At 38.8% G+C, this 26511-nt stretch overlaps 1 protein-coding gene across 1 annotated transcript in view; it reads left to right on the forward strand.

Moving 5' to 3' along the window:
- FGD4 (FYVE, RhoGEF and PH domain containing 4) overlaps positions 1–26511 on the forward strand; it is a 57408-nt gene that overhangs the window by 23967 nt on the left and 6930 nt on the right. Inside the window, exons 4-16 of the mRNA XM_058805239.1 lie at positions 2697–3174; positions 8567–8656; positions 10645–10790; positions 14345–14501; positions 15556–15694; positions 16626–16684; positions 17306–17452; positions 18707–18879; positions 21065–21095; positions 21263–21358; positions 22293–22418; positions 24943–25083; positions 26220–26360. Of these exons, the coding sequence (XP_058661222.1) occupies positions 2697–3174; positions 8567–8656; positions 10645–10790; positions 14345–14501; positions 15556–15694; positions 16626–16684; positions 17306–17452; positions 18707–18879; positions 21065–21095; positions 21263–21358; positions 22293–22418; positions 24943–25083; positions 26220–26360 (1924 nt within the window). The remainder of the gene's footprint in view (positions 1–2696; positions 3175–8566; positions 8657–10644; positions 10791–14344; positions 14502–15555; positions 15695–16625; positions 16685–17305; positions 17453–18706; positions 18880–21064; positions 21096–21262; positions 21359–22292; positions 22419–24942; positions 25084–26219; positions 26361–26511) is intronic.

A 26511-nucleotide genomic window follows, 5' to 3' on the forward strand; every position in this document is an offset into this window, starting at 1 on the left:
TATCTGCTCTGTACAAAGAGACAGACTTTCCAGAAGGCCCATGGCAGAGGAACAGAAACTGTCCAGTAAGAGTTGAGCATTGCAAGGTTTGGATGTGGTTTCTTCATGTTCCCTTGGGACATGAAATCCCTTGGATCTCAGAAGGGAGGCCCCCTGTGGGAGTGAATGAATGATGCACAGCAGAGTACATGAATGCATGACCTGCTATGGAGTCAGAGTTAAAAAGGCTTTCATTGAAAGAATTTCCCCTCAAGATGGGTGAAATTTAATCCTTTATATGGAAGCTGCTGAGCATTGCAAAAGTGTTTTTGTCCGTTGGAATAGAAATAATTTCAGAGCTTCATCTGCAACAAACTTCTGTCATTAGGCAGAGATTTAATTGCACTTGGTGATGACAGGTTCTCAGAGATGGGAAAACAAGATTACTGCAGCACTGGAGGTCATGTGAATTCTTTTAGCACCAGTCTCTAATCCTGCTATCACTCTGTTTTCCAGTCTTCCTCCAAAGCATCACCCAGCTTTTAAACAGTGCAGTATCCTTAAAAAAATTTTTAAAAATTATCTTTTCTGGAAGAAAACTCTTCAGTATCCTTAAAAAAAAAATTTAAAAATTATCCTTTCTGGAAGAAAACTCTTCAGGTTTGTTGTGCCCTGCACCACTGAGCCTTACATTTCTTCCTCCTAGACCTGCTTGCTGTGCTGTGCAGGAACTTCTTCCATATTATGCAATCAAAGGAAACTATAAAGAAAGAAAGAAAACTTTCTTGTTGATAGAGCTTTACAAGTAGGGACATTTTGTGAACTATGGGAAGCTGTGTTGTTTTTTGGCAGCATAATTTATTCGGTGCACCAGTAATACCTGTCCAATGACTAAATTCTACTCAAGTCTATGATCTCTGCTTATGAGAAACTTTCATTATTAGCATGCTGGGTTCTGGATTATCCTGCGTAGCCAGTGGAGGTAATTCCTGTTTTTTTGAATGAGCTCAGCCCACAAAATATGTCTTCTGTGAAGCTGAACTTCAGTTTAATTAAAGATCTTGAAATGGCTAGGTAGCATGTTCATGAACTGCAAACTGTGATTGTCAACTCTAATAACTTATTTTCATTAGTCTGTTAAGCCCACAAGCATGTAGGCATGTCAGAAAGTTAATTAAACCTCTTTGTGCAGGCAGCTGAAAAACATATATTAATTTTATCCTGGAGTTAAGTTTATTTAATAAAAAAAACATAGTCTTTACATGACTAAAGAAAAAGTGATTTAAACTTTTTTTTTGTTATATGATGGAAGAAGATAAAGCTAGTGTAAGTTATTTTTCATCTGTATGCACAAAAGTGCAGGATATGTTTGCAACATTTATGTAAAGTATCCTATAAATAAGGACTAAAAGTACGTTTTCTAAGCAGTTTTCATCCTTCCAGAAGATGGAAGTCCATACCAAGAATAGTTAGGGGACAGTCAGGAACAAGAAATAATATGTTTAACGCAGAGACAAATTTTGGAGAACAAAGATCTTCAGAAAAGATGCAGCATGAAAAAAGGACATTGCTAAGGAAACAAAGGAAACAAAGGAAACTGGAAATGAGAAAAAAATGTAAAGGTCCTTGAATAATCTGAATTAACGAAAGGGATGCTAAATGTTCTTGATTGATTTTATTTGATTAATTTTTAATAATTAAAGAGCTGTTAGGGAATGGGCTATTTGTTAGTTTAAGCAGTGGACTAGGACTTGGGAAACCACAAGCCTTGCTCCATTTCTATCAATAACCTTCTGGGACACTTTGGACAAGTTGTCTGTCAGTTTCTTGGTTTCCTGCTCTTGGTTTCATGGAGCTAAGAATAGAAAAATTTAGGTTGCAAAAGATGACTGAGTCCAACTGTTAACCCAGCACTGCCAAACCAGTAAACCACCTCCTCAAGTGCCACATCTTTACAACTTTTAAATACCTCCACGGATGGTGGCTCAATGTCTTCCCTGGACACCCTGTTCCTGTAGCCATGATATTTTCTGAAAAATCCTTTCCTCAGGATTTTTTCTCCTGAGGAGCTGAGAGGCCTCAGGAACAAAATGTAAGCAATGGTTATCTGCTGCTGTGGAATGCAACAGGTGCATCTGTGATTGGCTCATGTTGGTTGTTTCTAATTAATGGCCAGTCACAGTCCAGCTGTCCAGACTGTCTCGGTCAGTCACAGGATTTTGTTATTACTCCTTTTCTATTCTTAGCTAGCCTTCTGATGAAATCCTTTTTTCTATTCTTTCAGTATAGTTTTAATGTAATATATATAATAAAATAATAAATTAAGCCTTCTGAAACATGGAGTCAGATCCTTGTCTGTTCCCTCATCCTGGGACCCCTGCAAACACCACCACATGTTCCAATGCCTGATGACCTTTCAGTGGAGAGTTTTTTCCTAATATCCAATATAAATCTCCCATACACATGTGATTCAAAACACATAGGGATGCAATGGCTCAGAATGGGCAGAGGTCTGGGTTTCTGGTAAGAGAAGCTTGTTTGTAAGTGTTTTATTGCATTTCAGGTCTCAGAACTTCCTAATATTAACACCGGAAAAATAAGACTTTTTGGGAGAAATCAGTTATGTGGTGCAACTCTCCTTTTTCACATAGTAGGATTTTCTATGAGTCCACATTTAACTCTCCTCTCATCCATGCTTTATTTGCTTGGTCTTTTAGCTCCCTGAACCCTAGCGACTTCAAGAAAGACCCCTCCGTTCTCCACATCACTAAATCTCAAGGAAGATATGGGTCCACTCCATCACCTCAGCCAAAACTCCCCTCCCAGCGCTCACTACAGACACAGGGAACCAGTAACACTGACAGAACTCAGGTTGCACAGCTGCCCACGGCCAACGGCGTGGCGGAGCAGGAGGAAGAGGAGCGGCGATCGCCGGAGCGCGGCTCGGCCGCGTCCACCCCGCTCCCGGACGGGGCCACGGACAGCAGCTTGACCAACGGGGAAGGAGAGAGCACTCGCACAGAGCCCCTGCCAGGTGAGGCTGCCTGCCAGGAGCAGGTGCTCAACAGCTGCCACAGGACTCCCAGCAGCGACGCGCTGCTCCCACCCGACGGCGAAACTCTAGGAACTGATGCTGATGTCAAGGAGGAGCCGGCTGAGGAAAGCAGTAAACAGGATCAACCTGTAGAAATAAAGGTAAAGACAGAAATGCTTTCATTCCTGATATATCGCTACTTTTCCTATTTTCTCTAGGTTTTTATTTACAAAAAATAGGCTTCCAGGAGCAGGTCAGAAATTGGAAATATTTTGGTTATTTTCCCTCTGGAAAAAGATAAGAAAAAAATCTTGCTTGCCTTTTCCCACACTCTCCTCTCCTTTTTACTCTTCTCCTCGTCCCCTTGGCTCTTTCCCCATTAGTTATCTGAGGTTTAAAAAAAGTGAAACTCAAATATGTGTGCCTGTTTAGCAGCATGCTTCAGCTGTGCTAGCCTACAAGGGACACATGTTAGTGGTGTATATGAAATAAAATGCCATGTGCAGTAAACTGTCATGATAGAGCTTCAGGCAGAAGAGTTGTGTGAATCCCTAACTTGGATGTGGTTGGCAAGTCAAAGCTGAAAAGGCAGTGGCAGTCGGCTAGTGATCAGATAGATGCAATGTTCAGGGTATACTAAATACGTGACTTTTAGCAAGGAGAACTTATGATGAATTTGAGTTCCCTTGTGAGGAAGATTTTAAATGCTTAAGCGAAGTAAGTGGGTGGAAGGAAATCTGTCTTGGGAAATTAATTGCTGAAAAATAGTGCATATTTTTCACTTGTGAAAGTTTACTTGTGAGTTTGCCTCCTTGTACCAAAGCAGTGAATGTGATTAACAGTTCTGCTCCAGCCATCCCCTGTTTGGCAAGGGGAGCTTCTCCTCTTCAACACAGAGCCAAACAGCTGATGCTGGAAAAGCTCTGCACTGTTGGTCAGGTGTGCACCTGCAGCAGCTCACTTGAGTTTGGTTAGCTGGGGATCACATACATACATACCAGGAGGTAAATTCTGTAATTCTGTGAGTAGGAAAGGTGGATGAAATATCCTGGGTAATGATAAGAAAGTGATGGGTTGTGTGGTTTTCTTCTTTTTATTAGGGGTTGTTTTCTTCTGTAATGTTTTTTTTTTTTCCAGTAATGAATGTTATGATACCCACCTAAGCATAAGCCTGGGAATAAGGCACTTTTGGCCCTCCACACCTGTGATAATGTTTCAGTCTCCTGTTGGGAAATGCTTTTTTCCCCTCTCTGTGCTGAATTCTCAGTGAGCAACAATGTTAAGCTTGAATCCAAGTCACGCAGTAAGGTGCTGGGAGCATTTTCAAGAAAAAAGCTGAAAAGGGAAGCAGTTCTGTCTTAAAGTTCAGGAGGGAACTGGACAAATGCTAATGGCAGCAATCTCTTTAAAATCTGTCTTGGAGCTGCTGGGACCAGCACATGTGATGTGTCTTATATTGACTCTGAGTCAGCTTGTGGGGTGTAATGTGGCTGTAACTGGATGTATATTGTTCATTGGTGCTTGAAGGGTACAAAACCAAGACATAGCCATGCAGGATGACTTTTAAGCTTGCACTTGGGTCACAGCAGCCCTTCCTGAGATACCTTGTGCAGCAAGGACTTCCCCTTTAGTCTGGTGGGGTTGAGAAGTGTGTCTGCCACCCTTTACAGAATCAAACACTGATTTAGTTTGCGTTAATGCACCCTGGAGATGGAAATCAGCCCTGTGGTGGTCTAAAGAGCTGCTGCCACGCTGTCTGGATTAGGAGAAGGATGATGAGCAACAGGAGAGTTCTGGTGGAGCTTTAAGCTGTTTCTGTGTTCAAGCACACACTGGTAAGAATTAAGAGCATTAGACAATCTGTGATTTTGCTAAATGCCTACTTAGTCGTTATAGAATATTAAAACTGGGATGTAGTCCAGCTGAAGTTGCTCCACACAGGATAACAGCACTCTCCTGCCCTTTTGATTAAAAATGTAAGTACAGTTGAATAAAAGCAAAAGGAGCAGATGCTTGTGAGTCATAGTCAAACTTTGAGTCTGATATATGTATTTTGATGCTGATACAAAGTGTCTTGTCTCTTGCACGTCGTGTTTCTTAGTTCAGGAAAGAGCAGAAAGTGGTGCTCTCTCTCTTTGGAAATGTGTACATGTACAGTAGAAGTAATCCTAAATCCACAGCTGAAAGGGGCGAATTAAATTCGTGACTGATGCAAAAAAAAAGTGCAGAAATTACTTTTTGGACTTGGAAAAGAAGGCTTGTTTTGAAATAGTGTTCCTCTTAAAATTATTCCCCTCCCTCTCCCCCCAGTCAGTGTAGATCTGACTAAAGACATATTATTGCAGGTTCTGGAAAAAGTTGAGCAAAACTTATTAAATTTGGCAGTGATCTGAAACAATTTCCCCAAACAACCAGAGTAGAGTATCCTTTATTTCTCTTATTGACTGAATTAGTTTGAAGGTAATGAAACATAATCATAACAAGCAAAAAGACAATTAAAAGTTAAAACTTTCCTGCCTTGCAGCAGAAAAACCTCCTGTCAAAAAAATTGGTTTGTGTAAACTGCGGAGGCTGAATAGCACAAGAACATCTCAATCAATTAACTTCCTGAACAACATCTTGTGGGGAATCTGCTGCTGCAGCTAACTGAGGACAAGAGGACAAATGTGTCAGTGTTTGCTGTGAGACTGGTAGGAAACAGGGATCTAGACTGCCTGCATGCCACAGATGGGGGAGAATCCACTGAACATCTTTAAACAAAATCCTTATATGATGTCTTCTTTCAGTGATAGTGCTGGGGGCTCTGATGTTTCAGATGCAGAAACCTGGTGTAGATACTGGATTTCTGAATGTGGGGTGATGTTTCAGTTTAACCAGAGTAAAAGTTTTGGTTTTGCAAAGTTAATTCTCTGCCAAGAAATGTTTTACTGTTGAAAGATTTGAGAAGTTCTACCAGCTTCTTGATTCTACAGTTTTTAGCCTTCTTTACCTGAAACAAAGCTGTGTATCTTCAGCAACCAATATAAATGCATAAATCTTCTTGTGAACAGCCACTACTTTAGGGATACCAGAATTTTCCTGCTTTATTGGTTGCTGTGCAAGAAACAAGCACAGTGTAATTTAAATTTTATTTGTTCATACTCTACTTCTCTCACCCTGTCTGTGTTGTTTAATATATTCCTTCAAATCCCTCAGGGCAAGGGCTATGACTGAGTAAGAGTGAATCATATACATCACTGTCATGTTGGCAGGTACAGTTTTCTTGACAGGAGATGGCTCCTGTTTGGTTTGGATAATAAGAAACTTCATACTTTCACCAGCATTTTTCACACTTCTTCTTAATTTCAGAGTTCAAAATCACTTATTTTAATTTCTTAAGCATGCATAGTAATAGAATTATTCTAGGCATGAGCAGCTTTGTACTAAAGAACTAGATCCAGCTGACAAATTTACTGTAAGCATTGGAGTATAGATTCAGGTTTGCAGTCCCTGCTGATGCAACTCTTGGTCTCTCACATTGTTGATATTTTGCTCCAGGGATTAAATAATGTACCTGTGTAATGTAAATGTTCTCTGTATAGTACACTAGCCATTTCTGCCTGGTTTTATACATTGAGTTGCCATGTGTGCTGGATTGTCACAGAAGTTTAAAATGTTCCTTGAAGTAATTGTTCCCTGAAGTTCCCCTCAACAACACCCCCTGCTTCCCCACTGAGGATGTGCTGAAAGAGAAGCAGTAGTAGAATTTTCTGCTATTTTGCTCTGATCTGACCCTCTAGGTGTGTGTTTTTGTGCTGGAATAGGAACACGCCACAGTGATTAAAATATAACTCATCTGAGATGTGCATCTTACCCCACACAGAAGATCCCTCTGTCAGGTCGTGCAGTTGATGTAGAAAGGAGGTGCAGGTTCAAGAATTAAGATGATGTCTAAGGTTGATACTGAGAGGGTTGGAAATGTGGGCTCAGCTCGTTTTATGTGATTTTTTTTTTGCGTTTGTTATGCATGATTTTCCCTCTCTTAATTAGTTCAAGTAATGTTCTAAAAACTATGGATTGCTTCTATAGCACTGCTTCAGGGAGAAAGTGGGGTTCTCAGGTGAGGAAAAAAAATAAAATTACTGAGGAACCAGTAACCTCCATGGTTTTGTGCCTCAAGTCCACATGTGAGATCTTTTGTAAATGGCTGCACTGAGCAGCAAGCTGCAGCTGTAATAGCTAATCTCCAGCTCCCTGCAATGTCTCTTGACAGCACTTAAAACACTGTTCTGCAGGTTACTGTTGGTTGCTATGCTGATTTAAACAGACTTAATGAACAGCTTTGAAGTCACTATTGAAAGCCTGTTTTTAAGGAGGAGGTTTGCCATGTAGCAGTGCAACTGTGAACACTGCATATTAGAACTGAAATATGTTGAAATTTGGAATACTTATTGAATACCAGAATGGGGGAAAATGCACTGAACTGCTTTAAATATAAGACTGTACTTTAATATTTGGTATTCTTCACACAATTTTTGTAAAGGTACTTGCAAGTGTTTATCATAACCTTGTGGGAAGCAGTGTGCAGCTTGAAATCAGAAACCACTCAAGCTCTCCTCTTTATTTATTTTTTAATGAAGAATTTTCATGGTTTGTCTAGCAATTACCAGTTTCCCATAAGCAGTGTGATAATACTGCCATTTATTTCAGGAAGACTCTGTTGTTGTTAGATGTGAACAGACAGACTATCACTAGATCTGGAGAAAGAACCTTGTAATGGAAGTGTCAGTTTGTTGAGCCTGACACTTGCAAGCCTGAGGCATTTCCATAATGTTTTGACACTGTAGAAGGCTGTCCTTTCATTGTTTGTTTTGGAGTAATTTTGCCCAGCAACTTACAATTACATATTCTAACATATTTAGTTTAATACTGAAAATTCAATGAATGTTTTGAGTTCCTGTTCAGCAGAAGAACCAGAAATATATTTTGTGGATTAAAAGATTTTAAAATGAAAACTTCCCTCAGAATGCAAAAATTACTTCCATAAAGACTTAATGAAGGAGTCCTCTAATTGCAGCCAACAATTGTTCAGCAGTGAATGTATTGGTGAACATAAAACGTTTCGTACCACATTTTTCAATAATTTTGCTGTGCAAAGAACACGCAGTTCAAATAAGTTCTGAAATGGGGTGGGGGTGAGCGCTGAGTGCTCCCATCTGTTCCCTCTCACTCTGTAAATCGGCTCCTCCAGCTCTGAAAGGTCAGTGGTACTCACTTACCAGGATGGGAGCTGGTGCTTTGGCAAAGATCCCTACACAAACTGGAAAATACTACGTCTTCTAGGCTTTGAATTTTGCTTCGCAATTTGACTGATATTTAACATTCTGTGGCTTTTGTATGTGTTGATTAAACTGCGGGAAATGATGTATTTTTCAAAGTTGACGTTTATTACTAATTGTTAACCTTGTATTTCTTTTTGGACTACAAGTTAGCTATAAGTATTTTCAAAAAATTTTGTTATTATTAAATTATGTTTTCTTCAGTATCCTAAGAGTTGCTCTTCTTTTCCTCCAGGAGACAGATGAGCAGAAACGTCACAAAATTGCCAATGAACTTCTGCAAACAGAAAAGGCCTACGTAAGCCGACTGGACCTCCTAGATGGGGTACATTTTTCTCAATTTGCTTTTATTGTGTTGCCTTGAATTCACTCAAATGGCTATGTATAAGTGTGGGTATAAATTACAGAAGATGTGGCATGTTTTTCACAATTTGCTGATTTTCCAGTCAGTCATTTTCTGTTGCCTCAAAGTTTTGCCTTTGTTTCTATTTTAAGAGTGCTATATTTTTAATAAGTATTAGAATTTTGTGGCTCTTAATGCAATATGTTCTGTGTGTGGGGATGTCACTTTAAGCAATCATGCTGGTAGCCAGCAAAGAGGATGGATAACCATGTTTTGGCTTCCAGTGAATTGGAGTGAATGTTGCAATCACCCACTCGTTTGAAAATTACTAAATCCTTCTAATTTGAACCACCCAATCAGAATTTTTCTTTAGTCCCAAAGAACCTAGAAATTGCCCATTCCAAAAAGAATATCCTCTATTTTACCATTATATATTTAGAAACACAAATTACTGTTCCTGCAAGGAAAGGGTTGGACTCATGCTTTGTACAATCTAGCTGATATTTCTTAAACCTAAAAGTCTGGACTTAAGAATTTTCCTCCCTAAGTCTTGTTTGCTTTCCACATAACACATATACCCTTTACTTGGATGCCTCTAGCTTTGCATTGCCTTACTACAGGATATTTTTCTCAGACTCTACAGTTTAAATTTCTTAAGTCCAGTGCAGAAGTGCTGTACAAACAGTTGATGAAAAGTAAGAAGTCTCAACTGATACAATAATTGTTCAGGCTGCTGGGAATCTAAGTAATTGTCCTCAAGAAAGTGGATTTACACAGCAGACCTACATTGTGATGGATGTGTGGTAACTTTTAAAAGCCAAAATATTGCAGGGTGAAAAAAAGTGATTTAGAGAACTTTAAAAATAAAAAAAAATATGTTTACTTCCTGCATAGATTTTTCCGATGGGTAATGCACAATTATTTTCCTTGATGACTTTTTAAGTGCATTACTGCTATGTCTGTTTTTCAAATATTAACTGGAGAAAATTCTGAAAAATTAGTTTCAAACACAGCTGCTCAACTGCTGCTAATGAGAGAAAAGCAGAAGACTAGGAGGGGACTGTTACATTTCTGAGCTTGGTTAAAAAGTTGTGTAATCTTTATGGTCTTCAAAGTAACTAACTATCCTGTTGGCAATGCAGCAAACTGGGCATGTTTTAGAGTGTATGTGGCAGTACATGGCTTTTTTCCTTTTAAGACACTTTGGCTATCTCAGTTGGGGTGATCAAAGCTGCTGTCTTCAGACTCTTTTCTTCTTTTGCAAGTCCTTACCCAGACTTTTCTAGGGATATGCAATCTGTTCAAGCATGGGAGAGGGTGGCAGAGGGACAAGAGCTGTCCAAAAGCATGGAGTTTTTTGTGATGTGCATATTAACAGATGCACATTTTGTAGCTGCACCTAGTCAGGTTGAGCCCACTGAAGGAGAAAAAATACATTTATTTTTAAAAGAGACTATAGTCCACTCAGAACTGGGTCTCTTCTGTACTTTAAATGATACATGGGGACCACTCATAGTCTGCCAACTACTTTGATTTCGAAAGGGTAAGGGGATACAGCATTCAAGGGAATTGGTGGGGCTAATGGTGATCAGACATCATGCTAATTGCAAAGAACAGAAGAGTGGAAAATACTGCTGGAAGACTGGGGAAGCTGAGATGATGTAGCTGCTAAAACAGACAGGATGAGATGTCTGGAGCTGCTCCCAAATGGCACTGCTTCAGCTTGGCTCTCCTTGTGTCAGCCCTGCCTGCAGGGCTCTCCTGCCTTATGAGAACAAATGGGGGGTGTCAGGAGAGGAGAAGCATTTCACTTCCAGAGAGGGAAAGGCAATGAATGAATTCATCACTACCCATCTGTATTATTGAAATGTTAATCTTGCCTCAGCTGGAGCAGGAGGGGTGGATAGGTGGTCTTCTATTGGTTAAATATAATGGGCTGATAGGTTTGTGGCTCTTTTTCTGTATTGCAGGTATTCTATTCCAGACTCCTTGAGGAAGCCAACCGAGGTTCGTTTCCACCTGAGGTGATTAATAAAATATTCTCCAACATTTCATCGATAAATGCTTTCCACAGTAAATTCTTACTTCCGGAACTTGAAAAAAGAATGCAGGAATGGTAAGAGGCAATTTACTGGTTAATACACTTCTGAAACTGTGTCTGTAGAAACTCTCTTGCAGGGCTGAGGTAGGGAAAGTATCTTCAAATTAGGTGTCCAGGCCCAGGAGCCACTGTAAGTAAGAGAACATCTGCTCTCCCACTCTTCCTCAGGATCTGACTCAGCAGAGGACTGGCATCATTTGCTCAAAATAAAGGACATGGATCATGAGTAACCCCACTGAAGGCAGTGAGATTGCTCATGATCTTGCTAAATTAGGGGTTCAGACTCAAATTATGTGCTACCTGGTGAATTTATTGTACAGAGTACAAAGCTGAGGTAAATAACACTTATGTGATTTATGATAATACTGAAGTACAGTAACCTCTATTTTTACTGCCTTTTGTAATAACATGGGACAGAATCTTCTTTTTCCATGTTTTAATTTTCCTTTTGAAATTAAAATCCATGCCAGATATATTCCATTTTCATTTCATATTCCATTTCATTTCCAAAATCCATTTCCCCCTCAGCTTTTCTTGACCTCCGTTTGGAGCCAGCAAGGATAGAACAAGTGTAAATACACTGTGTAATACTCATGTACAGATGTAGTATATTTATCTTGCTTTGGTGTGTGTGTGTGATTCTGGACATGTTAAAACACAGCCATACGTTTTTGGTCTCTTCTATGTAACTAAAAAAAAAAAAAAAAAAAAAGGTCTCAAACCATTGCTGCTTCCCTACCTTCTTTGGGAAAAAGGATAACCTCATTTAAAAAGAAATGGTAAATAAAGTTTCATCCAGTCATTTCACCTCAGCACTTGTTTGGCTCCTATATTCTATATTGTCTAGAATTTATTATGAGGAATTCAAGTGTTTGTCCGTATATAATTTCCAGCTACACTGTCATATAGCTCCTTTATTATCAAAAAACACACCAAAAATGAAGGGGAAAAACCCCTTGTTTTGTAATATATATGAAAATCTTAGACCATGCAATGGTGGTTTAGACAGCAGCTGTACATATTCTGACTCTGTAAGATGATTCCCCTTTAAATGATGGTTCCTTAAAAAAGAATACTTCACATGCACAAACACATGGTACCTCTGGGCAGTCTATAATGCAAGGAAGTAATAAAATGCAAGCATTGTGAAATATAAGAAGTTCCCTGCAGAATGACTGGAGTAAGTAAAAACTACCCATTTCTTTTAGCAGAACTTGAAAAAAATCAGATAGGAAATACTGATTCCTGGATTCCTGAATGCCTGGATTACACTAGAGTACATGTCCATAAGAAGTGGAGTTTAGATGTTTAAAAAACAGCTCACACCACATTATGGCAGTGCTGTGTGATTTGAAGTGAGATTCACAGTGTAATCTTAAAATTCTGCTCTAGACACTTTATGGAGCACAGAATATGCGTTGCCTTACTTTACATATCTGCAAAATGCTAAACTGCTCACTACTATGGTGTGTATAATTATATAGCTTCAAAGGTTGAAAAGTGCTTTTGTAGATAAGCTTTGACTCTTGGTGCAGAGCTAATAAATTGCATCTCAAGGATATTATCTTTTCCAAATTGTATGAATACAACCTTTGTGCTGCACCTGAGACAGCCTGTTTAAATGTCCTTGAAACACTGTGCTTTTGGGAGGAGTTAGAAAAAAGGGTGCAGTTGAAGACAGCTTTTTCTGATCATTGCTGAAAGTAAAATCTGGGCTAATTTTCTCTCCCCATCACTGGTCTCTGAAATTGTCTGGAATAATAGCTTCTTCCAGATATAGTCTTCTCATAAGTCCCTCTCATTATACACAAGAAATTAAGTATGTTCTATGGGTAGCTTTATGTGCTTCTATTATTCTTTATCTTCCCGCAAAAAAACCTGGATAAAAATTTCTGACCTTTCCTTGAGTTTTGGTTTAAATTGAAAACTTAGAGTAAAAATATGTAAAAATATGTAAAGCAGATCAAATGCAAATTCTTTCTTGGAAGAAAAGGCAGTGTGAATCTAAACTTGCCAAGTGAAAGTGAAATTGTCTGGTAGCTGCATTTTGAGTGAGTTGAGCAACAGCTGGAGCTGAATATCTCTTACAACATATGGCTTGGAAACACCAGAACCAGCATTGTTGCAATGTATTTCTCATGAAAAGTGTGTAACAGAGCACAGCAGTGATCCCATGCCATGGAATCATGAAATGGTTTGGCTTGGAACAGACCTGAAAGATCATCTAATTCCAGCTCCCCTTCCATGGGCAGGGAGACCTTTCACTAGCCTATCAAATAATGATAATGATAATTAGATACAATACCCTGAGACTTCTGGATCCTAGGATGACCAGTAGCAGGTACTTTGGAATAACATAAGAGCCCTGCATGATTTCAGAGACCAACTTCCCACCCTGTTTTGTCCCCTCATTGCCAGCCCCAGCAGCAGCCCAGTGTTACACAGGAACTCTCTGCCCTGCAGAGGCAGCTGCAGCTGGACCAGTTTTTGACAGTCCTGCAATATTCACTTTTCAAGCACAACCCTTCTGTTCTGCACGGCTGTTCTCTCAGAGAAGTGGTGTGTTGGAGTGGGCTGAAGAATTTTTCGCTTCAGACCGCTATGAGAACATTGATTTCAGACTTTTAGAAATCCTTACTAAGATACTGAGTTTCTGAGTCTGTCTCTGAAAAAGAGACATGAAATGTGCTTCCTATTGTAGTTCTTGGAGGGGCCTCTGTGCTGCTCCACATTTTTTGTGTGCCCTGGGAGTGCAGCCTCTCCATCTGCTACTTTACTATTCTGGTTTATTGGAAGGCGCCATCAGGAGTTGGGAAAAACGTGGGAAAGTTCTCACAAAAGACTGAAATCCAAGGGATTATCTTTCCTTCATATGTTCCCTTAGATAATTAGTAATTAAAACCCAGATGTTAATATGTATATATTTCTAGAATGTTATGTTTATACAAGGCACAGCATGGAAGCTGTACAGAATGGGTTTAGCCCTCAAACCAAGCCACAGGTTAGATATTTTAAGGATTAAATTATGGTCAAAAGAAGGTAATGTAATTTTAAGGAACTGCAGATAAAGTAAATTAGGCCATATTTTGTAAATAAAATCTTTCATGCCTTCAATTTCTAGCTTTACTTGTTTTAGCCCTCTATGTGACCTGTGGTACTTATACATCATCAAAGGGGATATAAACACTCTTTCTAGATTTTCTAATTTGGGTCCTCTACATGACCTGTGCTGCTTATACATCATTAAAGGAGGATACCATCACTTTCTAGATTTTCTTATTTGAGTCCTCTACATGACCTATGGTGCTTATACATCATTAGAGGGGGATACAAACACTTTTTAGATTTTCTTATTTCAGTCCTCCACATGACCTGTGGTGCTTTACATTATTAAAGGGGAATACATACACTCTTTCCCTGCAAATTCAGATTTACTGCTCATTTTGGAAATCCATATGAGGCGATCCCAAACAGAAGGGTTCTCTGTTAAACGCTTGGGACCTTTTATAACCTTGAGTGACTTTTTTTCTTTCCATTTTGCTCTGGGATTCCACCCTTTTGCTTTGCAGGACCACCACCCCTAGGATTGGAGACATTCTGCAGAAGCTGGCTCCTTTCCTCAAGATGTACGGCGAGTACGTGAAGAATTTCGACAACGCGATGGAACTGGTGAAAACATGGACTGAGCGGTCACCTCAGTTCAAATTCATTATCCAAGACATTCAGGTAATGGGGAGAACAATGGAGATCATCAAGTGATATATAAAAATACATAGGTTTGTGGATGAAAAAAGGATTGAAGAGGAAATTGAATACCAAATCCCTTAGAATTAAGGTAGTTGTTTTTATCCACTTCACACTGCGTTTTTCCCTACTCCTTCCTGCGTATCCGCACAACCCACCCACAAAAATCCAGATTTTTCTCCTGCAAAATAGAGGAGCAATTTGTAAAGGTTGAAATAGCTGAAGATTATAAAAATAGTACATTTTTTTGTAAATACCAAAGTAAATACCACTTTAGGATGAAGTGAAAAGGCAGTGCATCCCTAGATCCCTGCACTGCGTGCAATAATACTGTGTTTTCTCCCAGTAACGCTGGGCACAGGAATGCCAGTCTTTCCCAAAGGCTCCTTTCACACCCTCTGGTGCTCCCTGGGGGTGTCTCTGGGAATTGGCCGTGTGTGTCCTGCAGTGTGAGCACTTAGAAATAGAATGGAATATTTCTACTTAAATTTTACTGCTCTGTGGGGTCTTTTGGTTGTAAGGCAGGGAAGAAAACAATGTAGGTTTTAATGTAATTTTTGTTTTTATAATCTAATTGCATCTAAGATTATGGAAATGAATATTCATCTTAAGATATGAGGGAGTTGACATTGTAAATGAACCTCAAAGAAAGCTTTCCCTCACATAGGTAAAACATATCTTTGTAGCCCATTAGAGTGATTGTTTATATATGTGGTCATGAACTGTTCTTATAAATTTAGAAGTATTTCTCATGTGTGTTATCACAAACCTATTTTAAAATACACTGGAGTTTAAAAGATTTTTTTGATAAGACTTTTTGGTAAGACTGTCAAGTACTTAGAAAAGTTTTTACAATTATTTTTTGTGAAGATTTTCTGATTATCTGGTTTGGTAAACTAGTTCTGTATTCTTTCAGAAGATCTATCATGCATGTCTCAAAATACATTGTTTATGTTTCATCAACCATTACTTTTATTTTATGGTATTGTAATGACATTTTTGCCTGCTTCATTGAAATATGTTTACAATTTTTTAGAAGGAAAAAGTGTGTGGAAATTTGACATTGCAACATCACATGCTAGAACCAGTCCAACGCATTCCACGCTACGAGATGCTTCTAAAGGACTACCTAAGGAAATTGCCTCAGGATTCCCTAGACTGGAAAGATGCTGAAAGTAAATATCTTCAGGCCATTAAAGGAGCTATATTAAGATATTAGTAAGAGGATACTGTAAATTAAAGATATTTTCAGGAAAGATCAAGTGAAGAATTACCCATGAAAAGAATGATAGAATTTCTTCAGTGGAATCATAGCATTCCTTGAAAAAAAAAATCTGTTTGAATTGAAGTTAATTTTAAAGTCATAAAGCCTTTAGTACTCTCCTGGAGAACAGAAGTTTTACTTTGGTTTTGGAATAGCACACAGGTTTTGATTTGTTTGCTTTGCAGATGATCAGGGCTTGTGGTGGCTTTTTAATTTATTTTTGTTGGCATTTTGTTTTGCTTTATGCACATTTGGAATGTTTGACTGCTACTTGTAAAAAAGTGAAGTTAGGCTCATTGTATTTTTAAGCTTCTGCAGGGAAAAAGCACAGCCCACTTTTAAATTTCGTCCTCTCTGTATTTACATGAGAACAGTTCAAGGTATTTGCATGGAGTGTTCAAATTCACTTGCCAGATAATTCTTTTAAATATTTCATTTTTAGTACCATTGCAGTAAACACTTATAAGATGAGCTGTTTCAACTGAAAAAATATTGTTTGACTTTCTGAACTACTTTGAGAAAAGGAGGGACAGAACCATGACTGTTCTTGTCACAGAAAAATGTGATTCTAAGTACTGAAGTGCTACAGTAAACTGTAATAATTCTCTTCTTCTTTTCCATATTGTTTCTATTTGGTACCTGACTTTTTTATGCCTTCTGCTTTACCTTGTTTTCTTTTTATTGCTAACTGAAGAAATTTATTGTACTTTGAAATTTACATAAAAACAACAAATATTTTTGTAGAATTACCACAGTGCCCCCCCTTTTTCCCCCTGTGTAGTACATAAATAAGTAAAAGTAAAGCTTTTTGGTTTTACTTATTTTCTTTTTCTTCTGTTTAGAATCCCTGGAAATTATATCCACTGCAGCAAGTCACTCAAATAGTGCAATAAGAAAGATGGTAAATGATCCTTGTTTTCCTGATCACTTTTCAGTATATTATATTTCAATATATGGCCAAGCTAGGAGAGTTAATTGCAAATCTTCCTAAAAATGGCAAGAATTGGTTTCTTGGGTCAAAGTGATTGTTCCTACTTAATGTATTTATACAGCTCCTGGAAATGACAGACAAAATCTGTCATTGGATCAAATTTTCTCAAGTGGAAAATGGGACATACATAGTTCTCCTGGCTCAAATCACTGATACTGCACTGGACTCTTAACCATGTTTCATCTGTTTCTGTCAGTGCAGGACAATGTTTGTAGAGAGCAGTTACTGTTTCTCTGCCTGATTGGGCTGGGATGATAGGATCTTAATTGAAATGTGAGATGTTTTGGGCAAGAAATAATGCAGACTGTATAAAGACTGCATTTTAAAAATTACCAAGGATATAACATTTCTAAAAGTACTTCTAGCTTTATCAACTAAATTAATCAGTCAGACCACACATGCTGGGTATAAATATGTTTTCCAAAGCTTAACAGTCTCCAGATTTACGCCAGCTCCCATCATTTAATTTAAACTGCATCAAGACCTGTGCTTTCAATTAATAACTTTTATAACTGTATTTTCACCATAAAGGAGAATCTAAAGAAGTTGTTGGAGATCTATGAGATGCTGGGAGAGGAGGAAGACATCGTGAACCCTTCAAATGAGCTGATCAAAGAAGGGCAGATCCTTAAGCTGGCTGCTCGCAACACGTCTGCCCAGGAGCGCTACCTTTTCCTGGTGAGTGTGGGGGCTGCTGCTGCTGCTGAGAACTTTGAAACCCTCATTAAACTGAAATGTAAAAGCTTAGGATCTCTGCCCTGATGGATTGGGTGTTGGGGTCCCAGTAAGTAAGTCTCGTGGTTCTGTGGGAGTTTTACATCGTGGCAGATCATCCTCTCAGCTGGAGTTTGAAAAGTACAGCCATGCTCCCTTACCACTCCCTTGGAAGGTTTGGTGGAATTTGTTGCTTCCTGTGCATTGAAAATTGCTGCTATATTTTTGCTCAGGGGTCTCTGGCATGGCCCTTCTTCTGGTTAATAAAGGATGTTGAGGCACAGCTCCTCCTTATCTGTGCTTCAAACAAAAGGAGAAATCATAGAATAGAAATACTTCAGCCGGGGCCAGACAGCTGACTTAAATAATGTTCTCTTCATAAGAGAGGTGACAAGCTCAAATGTGCTCTGTGTCTGTGATACAGACTAGGCAATAGTGTAGTCAGGATTTCTATGAAATAGGATTCAGCTGAAGTGAGTTTTCAACTGAAGTGAATTTTTCTTTTCAATAATTAATTTTGAGAAAAATGAGAGAGGGGAAAAAAGTGAGAAAATTAAACACTTTATATCTGATTTAATAACTCTGCTTCTAGGCTGTGGCTTTAGACATTTTAACATTATTTAAAGTTCTACTTTAGTAAAGGAATATATCTTTGCCCTGCTCTCTGTACTGTATTTTCCCCTTGTGATATGGAGGGTTTCAGGGAATAAAAACTTTAGGAAATGTTCTTTTGTCTTGGAGAAAAGACAGATAATGTCTTTGAATAACATAAGTTACGACTTGTACAAAACAAAATTATTTTTGTACAGGATAAATATAAATGTATAGACTGAAGGAAAAAGTCCTTATTCTACAGTTTACAGTAGGTTTTGTAGAATTGAGACATGAGAACAGATTTGGTTAGAAAAGCTTTACACTGGCATAGAATATCTGGTCTGAGTATAATTTAATAATAAATACTATGAAGACTGCTGCATAAGCAGAACAATTATTTTTACATTCACTGAAGCCATCCTTGAATCCTGTTCCTAAAGAAACAAGAAAGAGGAAGTCTTGCATTAGAGCTTTGGTCATCTTATGTGCCAGCTGATCAGGAAAGAACCTGCTTTCTCACCCACCAAGTCTAGCTTTGTGATACTGTCCAGCTCTCAGTGGACAAACTGTGGCTTTATCTGTGTTTTTCTTAGTGCAAAACCACGTGTTTATTTCTCCCCCCAGTTTAACAATATGTTGCTCTACTGCGTCCCCAAATTCAGCCTGGTAGGATCCAAGTTCTCGGTTCGAACCAGAGTTGGCATAGATGGCATGAAGATTATAGAAACCCATAATGAAGAATATCCACACACTTTCCAAGTGTCTGGGAAAGAGAGGACACTGGAGTTGCAGGCCAGGTAAGCAGTCTTTTTAGCCAGTTCCTTGAGATCAAATATATACACACAGAAGAGTGGATTAACAGATTTGAAGAACGAGGCAGCGGACTTCATCTTAATGTTGGTGTTTTGGAAATAGCCTAGGCTGCCAAAAAATCATCAATTGTCAATCCAGGAATCTCCCTGAGCAGAAGATGCATCTGGGATGCATAGCACATTGGCTGACCTTGCAGAAATGCCCAGGATAGCTGTGAATGGGCTGGCTGGGAATTCGAGGGCAGTGCCAGGGCAGCCTGTGTGACTGGGGTGTTTTAGGACACAGGGTGTGATAATCACTGGTACCTCTGGGTCTGAGCTGCCTTGGTACCAACGAGTCTGTTCACCTCAGGGCAGCTCCAACAGACAGAGCTCTCCCTCCCAGTGGGTTTACCTCCACAGAACAGAGTTTTCTGCAGAAATAGCTGATGATCTGCTTTCCTCTGTTCCTCAGCCTCATTTCCCATCTACTTGTATTCTTCCAGTCCACGTATCAACCTCCTCCTGGAAGGCAAGCTCTCCTCTTAGTTCTTGGGTCCTTTCCCTCCAGGTGCACTCTTCTCACTGGCACTTATTCTGCTCTCCAATTTATTAGTCCTTGTATCCTCCTTTTGCTGAGTTACCTTCCCCTCACCTTTTTGCAGTGCCTAGGCTAAATTGCCCCTGTCTAGACTCAAATAGAGTGAGATGCTCCTTCTCTCCTTTTGGGCCTGCTTAAAAATCCTGTTCTTAGCAGTCAGGGTTTCATTGCAGGGAGGCAAGGATTAAATAAACAGGAAAATGTCCATGGCTGGTATAGTTCTGTGTTTGCACCATGTATCTGGGGACAAAGCATAGCCTGCTAGCCAATTAACTTTCAAGCTACTTTCCTTTATGAGAAACATGTAATGTTTAATGAGAGTTACAGCAGAGAATGTGCAAAGGCAGCATATAGGTGTTTACCTACACTTTCATTCAATTTCAAATTAGATGTATACTTCGAAAAATTACACAAAAAAACCCCTTTCCACTAAGATCTGCAAGATTTCTGGGACAGGTTTATGGCTATCAGTCATATCTGCTGTAAATTACTGTCTGATATCTTGCTAAATATTTTGTCTATTGATATGCCATACACCTATTTCAATGGTGAAAGGTGGCATCTTGCTATACCATTTCTGAAGCATGTTTTAATTAGAAGAAAATTGATACAGCAAAGTAAGTTTATTTTGTTAGCTTTCCTACATTACCCATAGGAGAAATTTTATTGCATTAATTTATTTTAGGTGAGGGAAGCACAGATTTTTATCTTTTGCTTTGTGGTCATTGTTAGAATACATTAAGTCTGTACAAAACTCTGAAGGAATAGATGCCACAAAGCTCTTATTCAATTATATTAGAAAAATCTTTATCAATGTATGAATAGTGAATGTACCCTATGCCTTAATGTCCTTAACTCATGAACTTTTATTTGACATTGTAATAATTTTTAATTTACTCTTGGCATATTCTTTAGTAGGAGGATTATATTTATTATTCAAAGTATTATTGGAGTACATTTTCAATTACTGTTTTAAACAGCTGGCAGATTATTTCTTTGGAAGGCTGCTGGTCAGGTACTATGGTTAATAGCCCAGCTTTTTGTTTTTACTGTAAGCAGGTAGGAAGAATGATTTTGACTGCTTGGAGGGGTTTCTTCTTCCTCATGTGCAGATGGTAGGTGGGAAGGGCAAAGTAGTTTAAGATTCTGCCAGCTTAAAAGTTCTGCTAATACTGCAAAACAACAGGTGGGGAACTGTTTTAATTGAGATGTTGTAAAGGTTCTCTTTTGCATCCTTCAGAGCAATCCATAGAAAAATTAATTTTTGTATGACTGGTATTACATGGTGCAGCAGGGTGTTTTCCCCAACACATTATCCAAGGAGGAGGCAACTCTTGGAGAGCAGATACACTGAAGTGTTAATTCTCATGTTTCTAACTTGTCTTCTGGTTTGGTTTGTTTGGGTTTTTCTTTTGTTTTTTGGTTTTGTTTTGTTTTTGTTTTTTTTTTAAAGTTGGACAGTGAACAATTAGTATTGTTTAAATTCTTGAGAATTACTGAAGCATTACGTGGCTTTTGCAAGAAATTGTTGATAGTGGAATAATGTTTCCTAAACTAGTCTGAAACTAATGTGTCAAATATTTCTTTTAGTTCTGAACAGGATAAAGAAGAATGGATAAAGGTAAATTCATCTACATTCTTCATTTGCTAAACATTTTGTCACTGAAGCAATTGGAAATATTTGTGTTTTCTGTCTCTACCTTCTTTCTGCTGATCAATAACTGGTCAGAATGCAGAGTCTGTTTTAAATTTTACCATGTCTGAGGAATCTCTCCACTCTTTCCTTAGGCACTTCAGAGTACTATTGAAGCTTTTCAGCAGAGGAATGAAACTTTCAGAAATGCTATTGCTAAAGAATATGAAGACATGCCTGTTGAAGTCTCTGTAAGCTGCTCTTATTCCTTTGTACCCTTCTTAATATCCATTGTGTTCTTCAATAAGTGGAAAAAGTTTGGCAGAAACTTTGTTTTCAAGCTCATCATTCCTAAAGCAGAGTAATCAACAAAGCAGTCATCTTGTTGGTAATTGTTTTTCTTCAAAATGCCAAATCTTGTAAACAAGCCTCTATCTTTCTCGAAACACATAACAGAGCACCCTTTCAGCGATGCATCATGATTTTTCACTGGGTTCTTTGTTATTTCTTTTATAGATTTCAAAAAGCATCTTGAGCTATGTTTTGTAATTTCCTTTCCAGAGGATGAGTAATGAGGCTTTTTCTGGGGTTCGGGGTGTCCCCAGCAGGCTGCAATGGGGTCCGGATAGCTCTGACCTGCTCGGCACAGCTGTCTGAGCAGTTCTTTGCCACAGGCAACCTTAGCAAGCTTAAGTGACATCAGCTCTTTCGTGATTATCAGCTCATTGTGATTTCAGCCCTTCAGCTTGCTAGGTGCCTGGGCAGGCAGATGCAGGGAGACAGAGGAGAAAGGCTGTGTGAGGTTCCACAGGGGTGTCTTTATTGAATCTTCTGTGAAGGTTCCCAGTGACAGCTTTTCTGCCTGAGCTGGGCAAAAGCAGCTCTTTATATAGATTTCCAAAACCTCTTTCAGGGGTTTTGGAAATTGTCCTATAGTAAGGGTTAAAGGAAAGTGATCTATAGTCTTAGAGAGAGATAAGCAAGGGGTCCAAAGGTGGAAGAGAGGGGCTTCTAGTCCAGTCACCATGACTTGGCATTTCCTATCTTGGGCTTCTGACTGCCAGGGAAGTCTTACAGGCTCTGGGCCTGCTACAGATGAGAATAACTATTTTCATTATTTCAAGTACTGTGCAGTTTTTTCCTAGCTTTTAAAAGTCTTTTCTCCTCCTCCTGGCCCTCCTTTAGAATGCTGAGCTTGGGAAGAGGGCGCCGCGGTGGATCCGGGACAACGAGGTCACCATGTGCATGAAGTGCAAGGAGCCCTTCAACGCGCTGACGAGGAGGAGGCACCACTGCCGAGCCTGTGGACATGTGAGTGCCAACCCCCTGCTGCAGCTGCTCAGCATGGCTGCCAGTGTCTCCAGGCACCTGCCTGGCTTCTCGTGGCTCCTTGGCATCATAGAAGCTTAGAATGGCTTGGGTTGGAAGGGACTTTGAACATCACCCAGCCCCTGTGGTCACCCAATTGTTGCGGTGTTGTGGGGGTCCCCAGGATGAGGTGAGAGATGAGAATTGACTCCAAGTCAGAGAATTATGAGAGATGAGAATTGACTCCTTCTCAGAAGGCTGATTTATTATATGATGATATTATATTATGTTAAAAGAAAATTATATACTAAAACTATACTAAAAAAAGAGAAAGGAGACCTCAGAAAGCTAGACAAGAATGAATAGTAAAAAACTCCTGACTAACCAGAGTCCCAACACAGCTGGCTGTGATCGGCCATTAATTAAAAACAATTCACATGCTGGGTAAACAATTCTCCAAATCACATTCCAAAGCAGCAAAACATGGAGAAGCTGAGGCTTCTCATCTTGCCAGGAGAAGAAATCCTGGCAAAGGGATTTTTCGTAAACAATCACAGTGCCAAGTGCCAACCCCAGTGCTGCAGGCAGGGACCTTCCAGCAGACCAGGCTGCTCGGAGTCACATTCAGCCTGGCCTTGAACCCCTCCAGGGATGGGGCATCCATCCACAGCTTCCCTGGGCAGCCTGGCCAGTGCTGTGGAGTTTGCTGCTGCACTTGAAGCTGGAAGAAGCAGCTCTGCACACCACCAAGCAGCCTCTGCCTGCTCTAGTCATTAGAAACACATATGCTTGTGTATAATATCCCAAGGCCCTGCACAAAGTATATTGTTAATTTTGAGAGAACTCTACTAATATGAAGAGTTTCAAGACTGTATTAAGATGGCATAATCCAGCAAAATTTCAGTATATTGTTAGTTTTGAGAGACCTCTACTAATATGAATAATTTCAAGACCATATTAAGATGGCATAACCCAGCATTATTTCAGGCAGCACTGGCTGGCTCCACCAAAAGAACATAAAACCCTGCAGTTTTCCCTTAGGTTAACTTGGAGCTGCTCCTAGCTGGGTTCAACAAGTGTGCACATGTGCAAAGCATCAGGGAAGGAGGGAATGTGTGGGTGGGGAGAGAGTTTTGCTGCTGCTTTCCCTGTGGGGTGGTACAGTACATATTCAGCATGAAAGCAACCATCAGGCAATGGCAGTATGACTTGTGAGTTTTCAGAAGGTAACAAAAGAACAGCAAACACACTGTGCTTTCTTTTCTTGCCACCCAGCAGCTCTGCCTGTCTCCACCAGATGGTAGCACAAGCTCAGGTTTAATATCTGTTATACAGGGTGTTTCGTCTGATTCCTTTCTAATGTTTTTAAGTGGTATGAAGGCTTGTTGCATTAATAACACTGCTTTTGTGCTTTGCAGGACACTAGAGACTTTTTCAGAAGCTCTAAGTTATTGGTTTTACAGTTGTCATAGAGGGTTTTTCCCCAGATCTTTTTGTCTTAAAATTCTGTTAATGTTCGAAGCACACCCTCCCTTTTTATTTCCCTTTTTGTTTAGACTCTAACTACTTCCCTCTTTTATAGTTCTATCACATCTCCTTGTGCTTTAATTTCAAATTTTTTCATGGGACTTAATTTGGGCTAGCAATGATGGCTCTCCAAAAGTGACTAATTTGGAATACTTAACGAGGATTGTCTAGGGCTACAAGCTGAAGGTGCTGATCTAGATTAGCACTGCAAAGCCTTGGTCCACGATAAAGTTTTGTTCAGATCTGTTAATGGTTCAAATCCATTTATCTACCTTTGTTTCTTGAAATAACTTCACTCATATTTTTTTATTCAGGGCATCTTTTTTCATGTGAAAGAAAAGTTCTGTGGAAAACCAGTTCTAATGAAACAACTTTGATATGAGATATCAAAGTTGAAATATTGAAAAGAAAAATCAGGAAAAATCAGTGAATATTGACTTATTTATTCTGTGTATTTATGATTTGATTTTAAAATTGTAAATTTTATATGTATAGGTATATGTATGTACACTGAAATATGCTATTATTTCTTAGCAAGTTAAAAATGTAGCCATTTCTGATTTTATCAGGATTTTATCATTAAAAGGTCATCTCAATTGTAGGTTTTTTTTAATCCCATAACCTCATTCTGGTTACATAGAAAACCAGGTGGTAAATTTACCTTTTCACACTGGCATATAAAGAAACTGCCAGAATGGTTTGGGCTATATTCTGATTCTATACTAACTTGAAACTACAGATATAATTAAAAGCTAAATGTGATTTTATGCAAAGTGCAAAATTTCCAGCCAGTAAATAGGAAGAAGCACTTCTAGTTAAGTAGTGGCACAAATTTGGAAAATCATTATTTTCATTTAAGTTATTGCTGACATATTATAAAGACATCTTTCTCGTTCTGTATAATTAAAAATATACTACAAAAAGCTTAACGCTAATTTTTATTTATATTTTAATAAACTTCTATAAATACTTAAATATTATATGTATTTCCTTTTCTAAGGTGGTTTGCTGGAAATGTTCCGATTACAAAGCACATCTCGAATATGATGGCAACAAATTGAACAAAGTCTGTAAAGATTGCTATCATGTTATAATTGGTTGTACAGACAGTGAAGAAAAGAAGAGGAAAGGCATCTTGGAGGTATGTCATTCCAAAATACTATATATGTATAGCTGCAATCTTTTTGGTTCATCAGTAGGTGAAAAATGGTAGTACTCTTGCAGAGTTTATTTTCTCTTTGAGAAATAAAAAGTATGTGGATCAATTTAATATAATTCCACAGATTTTGGTTTCCAGTACTCACCTTTGCAAAATTGCCTTGTTTCTTGCAACTTTACATTTATTAAGGGAATTATAAACCTTAGAACTTGTTTGCTTCTTTCAGTTACATCAGTTCCTGTGACAAAATGTAACCTTCCCTTATAAATTTTCAGTTTTCTTCTCTTGCACTTAAGCTTTCATCACACCAAACCACTGCTACCAGTTGGTTTTTAAAAATATATACCCAGACTGAAAGAACTGGGGATGGCAATGAGGAGAATGGGGGAGAATTTTGCTCTTCCTTCAAAGTCTGAGTAGTAAGATACTGTTTTGATCAGTCTATAAAATGGGCCTTTAACTTATCAGGTTGTCCTCAGCTTTTGGCATCTGAAAAGCCAAGGCCAGTGGAAATTTTAACACATAATTATTTTGTGTTCTTTCTTATCATCTCAAGTTCACTATTTAATTTGAGTAGCATTTCACTCTGTCTACAGGTTTAAGCAATTAATCTAATCTTTTCTCTAGGATTAGTGCTTGAATGCTCATGTTATTCTTAAAAATGTATTTGAACTTGATACTGTCGTAATATTTTGACTGCCAAAGTAGATAAGTTCTCATGTGGGATAGTTAGTGGCACTTCAGTGCCTAACATGGTGCTATTTTGGAAATCAGACATTTTTGTAGATGCTGGGATATAGAGAAAGGCAGGCTGTGGTGGCAAAATGAAAATTGGAGTGATATAGGAGTCTATAATCCAAAGTTACTGATGAAAAAGGAATGGGTTACACATGCTAAGGGAATGTGTGTTGTGATTGCACATGTGTAATATATATATATATTCTCCATAAATCCAGTCCTTCATGATCTTTCTTGGGTATTTCCTGAAGCCTTTTTGCAGATACTATCCAAGAGCTGATGTGAATGGCGATATATTTCCTGCTTTTCTGATCTTTCTGGTTTTCGTCTTTATTGAAGGAAAGTTTAGTTTCCTTTTTATGCTTTCTGCTGCCTCCTAGATTGAATCTGCAGAAGTCTCTGGAAACAGTGTCATATGTAGCTTTCTTCAGTACATGGAGAAGTCCAAGCCCTGGCAGAAGGCATGGTGTGTCATACCCAAACAGGAGGCTCTTGTGCTCTACATGTATGGTGCTCCACAGGTATGTACAGGGAAAATGGGAAAGATTTTAGTAATTTTTGTCACTGGTATTTGAGGAAGAGACAGCAAACAGCTTGGGAGTGGAGGAAAGATCCAAGTGTTTTCACCAAACTGTACAGCAAATGAGAAGTAATGGGTAGATTAGTTGTTCT

Source organism: Ammospiza caudacuta, chromosome 5 (genome assembly GCF_027887145.1).
Source record: "Ammospiza caudacuta isolate bAmmCau1 chromosome 5, bAmmCau1.pri, whole genome shotgun sequence".
Classification (NCBI taxonomy): Eukaryota; Metazoa; Chordata; class Aves; order Passeriformes; family Passerellidae; genus Ammospiza; species Ammospiza caudacuta.